This window comes from Pelmatolapia mariae, linkage group LG20 (genome assembly GCF_036321145.2).
Source record: "Pelmatolapia mariae isolate MD_Pm_ZW linkage group LG20, Pm_UMD_F_2, whole genome shotgun sequence".
Classification (NCBI taxonomy): Eukaryota; Metazoa; Chordata; class Actinopteri; order Cichliformes; family Cichlidae; genus Pelmatolapia; species Pelmatolapia mariae.
The window spans coordinates 20,693,907-20,704,215 of NC_086244.1; the positions used below are offsets into that span (position 1 = coordinate 20,693,907).

Below are 10,309 nucleotides of genomic sequence, written 5' to 3' on the forward strand. Positions count from 1 at the left end.
AAATATATCTGTTATACTAACCTACATGTTGTTCTCAAAGGGTGGGGGGAAATATACTTTAGAAAAGAATAAAAATCGCCCAGTGTTACTAAAATGTAATAATACCGAGTGCCAACAGCTCCCTTCTAAATAAAAACTCGCTATAATGTTACAAAATCGCAAAGAAATGTTTCGCTCATGATACGGCGATTGACAAAAAGTGGTTTCATTGAGACTTGGTCATAACAAACTTTGTTATATTTCCGCTATGACTTTAAATCGTAAGGATAAAACTCCTCCCTCTTGAGTTGCTCTACTGTCAACTAAAAAAAAAAAAAACCTCCCATGCATGCATCGGAATGGTAAGAAGAGAATGCGCATGGATGCCCCGGATACGATGTGGAGCAGTTGAAGTTGATGAAGAGACTATTGGCCACAAAGCGTCCACATTTAAACTGTGTCTCGTAAATTAAAGTGCAAATAGGTCTCCACTGAGTCTTTGCTTTGTTGGGGGCAGACCAGACTCACTGACTGATGGAAATAGAGAAGAGGAAAAAGGGGAAATCTCTTCGCTCAAGCAGAAGCACCACGAACTGGCGGGGCAACATTTAACGTGTTTTTTTTCGGGTGATATGTAGGGCTTTTTTCCTCTTCTTTTCTTTTGTTTTTTGTTTGTTTGTTTTCGTCGATCGGAGGACTATGTAGTTAGTGTTTGCACTTGCAAGTAGTATGCTATTGACTCCGATATGTCTAATGTGACGCCGAGTAAAAGCGTGGAATGGCTGCAACTCGAGTTAGAGTCCGGGGGCACTTCTCTCCTCCTGCTGGACTGTCGTTCACATGAGCTTTATGAATCATCCCATATAGAGACCGCCATAAACCTGGCCATTCCGGGGCTGATGCTCCGGAGGTTCAGAAAGGGAAACATACCTATCCGGGCTATCATTCCCAACCACGAGGATAAGGAGAAGTTCATGAGACGGTGCAAGACGGACACGGTCCTCCTGTACGATGAGTGCTCCGTGGGCTGGCAGGACAGCGGGACTCCGTCGTCGGTTCTGGGTCTGCTTCTTCAGAAACTGTGGGAAGACGGCTGTACAGCGTATTATCTGGAAGGTAAATAGCTTTGCCGTTAAAATAAGCAAACAACAAACAGAGAACAGTGTATGCAAATGTTCTGTACTTGTAATTGAGTTCATAAGGATAAATGCCTCACGGCGCATAAGTTTCCTTTAAGGTAAATTTGTAAAGTAAGATTTGGCCCAACAGCAGCAAAACTTTATTATAAGAAGTAAAGGCAAAGAAATGATTTTTTTCCTCGGTGGAGCAGAAGTTGGGAGACTGTGAAGTTTTTTTTTAACTGTGAGGTTTCCTTTTTTAGCTTCTGGGGTTTAAAACGAAACTGTAAATGTTTATTGCGCTATACAAACGTAAATGTTAGTCCTGCGCAGATGTTCATCCTGTGCTGTGTGTTTGCGGTTTGAAGCTTGTTCAGAAGTTTGTGTGTCACTACTGAGATTCTCAATTAAAATTCCAAAATGGCTGCGCCATGTTTTGCTCTAGCAGGAACAGGCATGCATTTCATGAATGGCCTCTTTGGGGGGTCTTTACAGTATTGCCAGTCTCAGCACCCAGCAGGGATTTTCCATTGATATGTGGTTTAAATAAACTTTTATATAAGGTTGCACTTTAAGGAAAAAAATGCTTTAAATGTGTATATGTGACTTGTTTGTGTCTTTGGCTCTTGTCCAGGTGGGTTTGTAAAGTTCCACACGGAGTACCCAGAGCACTGTGAGACCCTCTTGGACAGCTCCTGTCCCAGCTCCTCACCGCCAGTGTCTGTTCTGGGCTTCGGAAATCTCAGAATCAGCTCCGATTGTTCCGATGGGGAGTCTGATCGCGAGCCTACCAGTGCCACAGAGTCCGAGGAGAGCCCCATTCCGAGTAATCAGCCTGCCTTCCCTGTCCAAATCCTACCCTACCTTTATCTGGGCTGTGCCAAAGACTCCACTAACCTAGATGTGCTGGGCCAGTACAACATCAAGTACATCTTGAATGTCACACCCAATCTCCCCAACATGTTTGAGCATGATGGACACTTCAGGTACAAACAGATCCCCATTTCGGACCACTGGAGTCAGAACTTGTCCCAGTTCTTTCCAGAGGCAATATCATTTATAGGTGAGTAACTCAGATATTGGTTTTGTTGGAAAAAAAACTTGGAGACTCACTTTTCAGAAAGTTTAGTTTGTTTGTCTACGAGGCGTGTCATGCGAAAGTAGGTTGTAAGTTCAAGTAGGCTTGGCAGCTTTTGTTCGTGGGATTAAACACAAACAAATGAGGGATTTACTTTTATTTCTTTTATTAATAATAAAATAACAAATGAGCATGCTTGAGCTATCCATTAGTTAGCTCAGTTGGTTCTCGAATGTGCTTGTTGGACAGGTGGGAGTTTAGTGGGTGATTAAAGATGATGCTCTCAGGTGTTAGACAGCATTATCACATTTATACAGGATGGCAACCTTGGAAGAGAACTTCCTCCTTTTTTTGTTTTGTTTCTAGCAGCATCGCAACGCTGTGTTTTAATTTTGCTTTTGATTTAGCGTCTCTTCCCGTCACTGCACCTGAAACCACAGCTTTTCGCTTGTTTGTTTGGTGGCTGCGGTTCTGCATCATGAACCAGAATGAGGAAGGAAAAGTTGTTTCCACTCTGAGCTGTGTTTGATGAAAGGGTTCAACCCAGTATCACGCCAAAGTGTAAAACAGACACGCTGGTGCATCGTGTCAATTTCACGTTTTGCCTTTCCAAAACATGAAATTGACACATTGGCAGAAGTTGCATTACTACATGCAGACATTGCATTACCAGTTGGGGGAGATAATATATTTAGTTAGTGAGCAAAAAACGTATAAGTACATTCCCTTAATGTAGCCCTTAATCTTTAGAGTCGTTTAAGCTAATATCTATATACATGTTAATGTGTTATTAATGTCTGTCTAAATGCTTTCTGGTGATTATTTTCATGTTGGCTTGATATAAAATATCTCCCTCTGCTGTTACTGCAGATTGCTACAACTACATTTCAGGTTTTGGAGAGGCAAAGCGTGAATTGGACACAGTGGACCGGCGTGTCTATTACACGCTTTGTCGGGATTTCGGGTTGCTGGGTTGCCAAGCTTTGTTGTGTTGTTTAGATTGAAGTTGCTTGCTAATTTTGGCAAGTAACGGGGTTTTAAGTATGCTGTGTTTGTTTTGTTAAAAGCAGACACGGCATTGATAACAAAAATAACCAAAGAGTTATGCTGACCTTAGTCTACCTTTTTCTCTCACAGACGAGGCTAGGTCAAAGCAATGTGGCATCCTGGTCCACTGCCTGGCCGGCATCAGCCGCTCAGTCACCGTCACTGTGGCCTACCTGATGCAGAGACTCCACCTCTCTCTGAATGATGCTTACGACTTTGTCAAGAGGAAGAAGTCTAACATTTCGCCAAACTTCAACTTCATGGGTCAGCTCTTGGACTTTGAGAGAACTCTGGGGCTGCACAGTCCCTGTGACAACTGTTCTACCAACCAGGAGCAGCTCTTTTTCACCACACCAACCAATCACAATGTCTTTCAGCTAGATACGCTGGAGTCGACATGAGATGTGATAGAACAGCCTTTTTTTTGTGGTTTCCTGAGGTGACTCTGAGGTTTCTGAGCCTGTCAGATGGCTGACACTTATAGTACGTCAGTTTCAGTATTTCTGCACCAAAAGGAACTACTCCTATATGCAGAAAACATACTCTGTTAGATCCAGTCTCAATGCCTTAATATCTAACACAATGATGACTTTTGGTATCTGACATACATGGTATTAATGAATGGTCATGTACAGCCATAATAACAGGACATTTCTCTAGCATTGTTCTTTGACTGTTATTCGCTTTTCACCAGCTGTGCAATGGATGTTCCTGTATTTGTATCAGTCATCAATATTGCCTTGAAGGTCTAAAAAAAAGTCTTTGGCCGATATGACCGATATGAGATATTTTGGGGGGTTACCTAAGCTGATGGGGGGAAAATGGCTACTGCGGCGATCCCACCTTGAATTACTGTCCAGTTTTTCTTATATAAATATTTAAATACATCATTAATATTTCTTCTTCCACTTTCACTCAGAATACTTTCACAAATTTCTGCTAAACATTATTAGACTTTACATGTAAGATCTGGCAGCCTGTTCTGTGTATATATATATTTTAACTGTGATATTTTTTATCGCAAAATATCAAAGTTTGAATATGTTATCCTTCAAAAACGCTCCCTGTACGTCTTGTTGCTCAAAGCTGCATTATTTGCATGGGACTTTGTTCTATCAAGGTTTTTTCTTGTAACCTTTACGTCATATAACCTGTTGTTGGTGAGGCCTTGACCATACCTTAACATGAAATTATAGGTATAACGTGTAGGAGTGTCCTTTTAGTCAGCTGAAAGGAACAAATATGTAAGTATTCAGTTTATGAACAAGTACACGTCCACCTTGTTTTTTAATCCAACCTTCTTCAGTCTGCAGCTACTTCTGACGAAAAAGTAATGTTTCGAGAAAGATGACGTGTAATTAGCTGTGCTTTGTCGCCCGTCTCATCTCAGAACAAATGAATGAGTTTGATGAATGAAAGGGCATAAAAGGAAATGAGATTGACCAGTGTATTCTTACCTCACAGTGAGACATTTTCAGGGATTTTTATACAAGGCATCTGTATCTCATCATGGCCTCTTAAAGTGCTCCCAAGGGCTGTTTTGTTTGGTATGTTTATAAAGATGTACATAAAATGTGGTTGCCATGGGAACATTTTTTTTTTTAAATCAACAAGAATATGAAAGTGACCCTTGTTGGACCCTTATGTATAGTATGCGTAAAGCTAAATGTCCAAGACATTCTGTAAAAGTTTATAGTTCAAATATATTGTATATTTTTACTTGAATATGATTTGTTTGTCTTTGCTTAGACTTTTGGTTTCTTTTTACTGAGAGTCGATAACGTACGTTCAAAACAAAGGTGGTTACGTGGTTGAGTCAGTAACAAACAGGGCTCTGAGAGATCCAGAGAGAGTTGCAAGCAGTTGTTCAGTGTTTTCTGGGATCAAGGTTGCCACTGTGGTCAGATGTCTGTTTTCTGTCCACTCTGAAGCCCGACTTCCTGTCTCCCACAGGCTTTCTTGACACAAGACAAGTGACAAGGCCAGATCTGTCAATACCACAGTGCAGGCACACCCACCAGTCACTCATATATTGCTTAAAGGAAGAGGAAGATGACACAGCATGTACTCCATCACAGATACAAGACTTCGGACAGCTCCCCTCTGCAACTTCACTCCTCTAGAGTGATAAAATTTAATAACAGTGCTGCACAATAGCTGTTATTCCTAGTGAAATTACCTTTTTTTGTTTGTTGTTTATTAAGATTTGCACATTTCCTGAAGGGGGGTGGGGAAGGGGCAATATCCTATAAAGCCATTAATGAAATTTGTTTATTTACAAAGAAGAACTGAGAACTCTTTAACACTCTTGCTACCATTTAGAGGGAAATTAACACATGTCATTTTGCTTTTCTCACGCTACCAATTAAAAAGAAGTCATTCACACAAAGTTTACAAGAAAGTATTTACTTTCTGGTAAAAAAAAAAAAGTCATTTTCTTCATTAAAAGAAAGTACATTAAGTATATTTCATAATACCATGCAAACAATATACTCTATCTCATATCCCTTAAAACAATAATTAGACGGCTTGAGTTTTGTCTGGAAGTTTCTGAATTGGTAAGCAGTTCTTTGTTTTCTCCATTTGATGTGTCATTACAGCTCCCTGAATGCTCAGTAGGTCTCGTATCTTTTCTACCTTGTCAGGGAGATTTATTCAAATGTTCTTTGCCAGATGACAGAAAGATGGTGTAATAAATTCCTGAAGAAATTGTTTCACGAACCAAAGCCAAGCTTTCTAAGTCAGACAAAAAAAAAAAAAAAAGTAGAGATGGGGGGAAATGCTTTGTATTGTCCCCCTATCCATACAGCAGTTCATTGTCCAATAACTGTCACCATATGGCATTTAATGAATTAAATACTACATTAAAACTCTTTTAGTTCCAGCTTTAAGACAAAGACAAATGAGAATATTTTGGCGGGTTAGATATAAAACCTTACAGCTCTCCGAGCAGCAATATAGCACATGAAAAGACGTGCCAACACCTCGCAGTTGTGATGATAAAAGTTGTTGAATGATGGGTTTTCCAGCATGACTGAACCTGGCAAGCCACATACCTGCAGGCTAAAGCTATGATTAGGTCTGAAAAGACACCCACTCTAAGGCAAAGGCAATGGGTTGCTGCAGTGCATTGGAAAACTAGTGAACGGTGCCTGGGGATAATGGAGTGAGAACAATCATGATGAACTTATCTGTAAACGGCACCGTAGACCCACAACGTATCGTCGGTGCTGTACACAAGTAAAGAAGAGTGATGTAAATGGTTACACACCTTTAAATACCTGATTTTATTGCCGTTGCACACTAGTGTCTATCAAAAACTTTTCTTAAGGTAGAATGTACAAATTGGTGCTCATAAGTGAGATTCCCATGCATCTACCATTCAGCACTTCTGACACCTGTTATTTGTGGAATGCCTCACCTGAGATTTAAAAATAGCTTTTTGCATTCTGCAGTTATGAATCACTTTGTGTTTTGCTGCCAACTTCAAAGCTGGGTGTGAGGTCTGAGCAGACGGTGTATTCCCCATTACTTGCTCATTCAAGAAACGTGTGAAATTACAGAGTTCATTCTGAAGTTTGGCAGAACCTTTTAAGCAAACCTTTGATAAAGAAAGATGATTGACTTCCATTTACAGGAAATGGATGCCCGTGCATGTCATTTTCTTTCTTTTTTTCCCACCAAGATGTTTTTTGGTTATTGTTTTTAATTTTTTGTGACATATAAGGACTTTTTCTGTCCTGTTATGATCACTTATGAAGGGAAGCAGAGGCTAATGTAGTGCTTACTCAGCAGCCACTGCTGGTGAAGCAGATGTGCGTGAGACTGACTTGATTTTCTCTGGGTGGGGGTTGGAAGGGGCCTGTGCCTGTTTGCAAGCTTATGCTTATGTTGTATTTGTGTGTGTGTGTGTGTGTGTGTGTGTGCCTGTGCTGCTGGGGCTAAGCAAAAGCCAGCCAGAGCTGGTTCACACCTGCTGTGGTTATAAGAACATACTTAACATACTGCATGACTGACAATAATTTCACAGCTGCTTCTGCTTCTGATGCACACTAACAGCATTAGCTCATTTATTCAGTTCACCCTCACTGAACACAGAGCCACTGTATTCACAGAGGACTATTTACGCTATTTCCATAAAATAAGAGTTCATTCGTACATTTCGAAAGGGGTGACCACGATCCTATGAATGTTTGGCCCTCCTGCTATAAAAGCCATTCTTATCTAAATAACTGCCATCTTTAGTGCAGGGATTTTTACTCCTGCTGGTCTCATTCTGTTTGTGTACAGCAGATGTTCAGAGCAAACGAGAATAATCCTAATCTCAGTATTTGGGCGAATGCTGTCCCTGACATCATGACACTGAGTAGGGGATGACATCATAGATGCAGTTCTGCTCTGTCCCCTGAGCCTTGCTGTCTTTGTTATATCTAAAAGGTTGTGTCATATTTTATGATACGAATACCTGCTATTTTTTTGTTTGTTTGTTTTTTACCAGCACTCATGATGATCGTGGAAGTGTTTAATTCTTCTTAGTCAGTTCATAAGTGCACGGAAACATGGAAATTTCCTATTGCCATGTATAACTACAGAGGAATGGTATGTGTTATCATGCCAATTTCCCGTTTGGGAGATTGCCATTTGATTCCCAGATGCTTGGAATCACAGCAAAGCCATTTTCAATCCTTCCTATTTTCCCACATTTGTTTTCAAGGGAAAAAGATTTTTAAAGTTAGATTTAAGATGCCAAAAAGCTCAACTTTGTGATTTGTTACCATATTGCAAAAATTAACAACATAACGACAAAATCAAAACAAATATTATGCTTTGGTAAACTTAATTTGAACTCAAAACCTTTCTAAGTCACATCAGTCTGTTCTGGGAGACATGTATGTTATCTGAGGAGGAAGAGAAGTGTAAGTTTTGGCCAAGAGAATACTGGGTCATGTGTAAAACAGAGCCCCATGGAATCCGAGTGGCAGGCCGAAGCGGCCATCTGTTAACACCAGAAGTCTCTCATTTCATAGCCAAATTCACCATCCAGTAATGTACAGTAGCCTGCGCTCACCAAGCACAAGAACAGAGTGATAGTTATTTGCAGTTTTAATCTGCAGCTAAGTCAGTGAAAGAAAACATTCCTTGTGCAGACCCAACACAAAGTAAAGGTCATCTGTCTATTTTGCGCTCCCGTTCAGGAGCTACACAGGAGGCCATGCTGGAAATGTCTTGCTGTCTGGTATGCCATTCATACAAGGCCATATGTTGCTCATAGTACTGGACTGCTGAGTGAGATGAAAAGCATGTCTGTGCTACGGGATGTACTTCTACGTCATCGGTGCCTGAAATATTGATGCCGTAGTGCCAATAGCAGGAATCTCCACGTGTCACTCAAAACAAACCCACAAACAAACCAACAAAAGTAAGCCCCTTTAAACATCTCCAACTGAACTATTTACACTGTAGCAAAACATAAAAAACGCATATTACTTGAAGCAGTTTTGATTAATATTTTAAAATGAACAATGACTCAAATTATATAATATGTAAATGAGAATGCTCTGCACAGGTTTTGACCCATTCAGCTCACTAATATCCCTGCCCACAATTTTCCTCTTTGATTTAGTCTCACATGTCTTCTTGAGTTGCTTTTAGTTCTAAGAGAAAACTGTTTTCACAAACAAAACCCACACTAACAGCTAACAGCACCAAGCCAAGAGGAGCCTTAAACTGCCATCCATGTACTAAATATTGCAGCTTCTTACTTTACTACATAGTTAGTGCAGTAAATGGCAGCTTTATTAGGTAAGCAAGGCAAAAGCATCTCAATGCATTTTGGCATGTAGACATGGCTGAGGTTCAAAACGAACATCGGAATGAGGAAAAAAGGTGATTTAAATGACTTTGAATGTGTCATGGTTTCTGGCGCCAGGCGGGCTGGTCTGAGTATTTCAGAAACTTCTGATCCACTGGAATTTTCCCACACAACCATCTCTAGAGTTTAAGAAGGATGGTCTGAAAAGGGAAAATATCCAGTAAGCTAACGCTGTCTGGTTGAAAATGCTTTGCTGATAAAGTCAGAGGAGAATGACCACACTGCTTGTGGCCATGCAGAAGAGCATCTCTGAAAACAAACACCACATGAAGCTCGAAGCCGCAGACAAACACACTGGATGGCTCTTCTATCAGCTAAGAACAGGGAAATAGTAAACAGTTCATACAGGTTCAGGAAAATTTTGAAAACAGAAAAACCTTTGAATTGAATTTGAAAAACCTTCCCTGGTCCCACGAGTCTCAATTTCTCCTGCCACATTTGAATGGTAGGGTCAGAATCTGGCACAAAAACAACATGAAAACATGGATCCACCCAGCCTTGTATCAACAGATCAGGATGGTGGTGGTGATGTAATGATGTGGGGGATATTTTCTTGGCGCACTTTGGGTCCGTTAGTACCAAATGAGCACTATTTAACCACCACAGCCTACCTGAGTATTGTTGCTGACCATGTCTGTCCCTTTATGACCACAGTGTACACACCTTCTGATGACTGCTTCCAGCAGGATGACGCATCATGTCACAAAGCTCAAATCATCTGTCTGGTTTCCAGCACTGTTTTGAAGGCAGGTCTGAAGGCAAAGGGTCCAACACAGTACCTGCAAGGTGTAACTAATGAAGTGGCTGGCGAGTGTATATTAAACATGATGCCATAGTGCCAAATGCAGGACTCACCTTTGTGATCAGCTTTTAAAACTTACTTCATGCAATTTTTTGTCAAATACACTGTCAATAGCATAAGTAATTAAATTGAGTTTTAAAATGCTAATAAATAAGCAATAATTCAAGTAATGTAGGCTAATATTTTATTGCAGGACTTGGAGAATTTCAGTATTGTTGTTCAGCTCTATAACTTGAGTGTGCAGTGTGTATTCTTCATTTTACATGCATAACTACATGGTTCCAAGAAGTAAAAATAGATAAACCCTCCAGTGGTGCATTAAAACAAAACAATAGCTGTTATTCATTTGATTCCATGAATAGTTATTGTGGAATCTGAGAATTCTGTGTCTTGTAGTCTCGCTGTTCTATGGG

At 40.4% G+C, this 10,309-nt stretch overlaps 1 protein-coding gene across 1 annotated transcript; it reads left to right on the forward strand.

Annotated features, from left to right (window-relative positions):
• The first annotated feature begins 348 nt into the window (after positions 1–348).
• On the forward strand, positions 349–4,947 carry LOC134618402 (dual specificity protein phosphatase 7-like). Its single transcript, XM_063463779.1, has 3 exons — positions 349–1,095; positions 1,732–2,160; positions 3,313–4,947. The coding sequence occupies exons 1-3, from the start codon at positions 726–728 to the stop codon at positions 3,621–3,623; spliced, it is 1,110 nt and encodes a 369-aa protein (XP_063319849.1). The 5' UTR covers positions 349–725; the 3' UTR covers positions 3,624–4,947.
• Positions 4,948–10,309: the final 5,362 nt, after the last annotated feature.

Bases quoted from the DNA above. Each gene is read 5' to 3' on its own strand.
- LOC134618402 (XM_063463779.1), top strand. From the start codon at position 726: ATGTCTAATGTGACGCCGAGTAAAAGCGTGGAATGGCTGCAACTCGAG. The intron at 1,096-1,731 runs GTAAATAGCTTT...GCTCTTGTCCAG, and splicing joins TACAGCGTATTATCTGGAAG to GTGGGTTTGTAAAGTTCCAC. The intron at 2,161-3,312 runs GTGAGTAACTCA...TTTCTCTCACAG, and splicing joins AGAGGCAATATCATTTATAG to ACGAGGCTAGGTCAAAGCAA.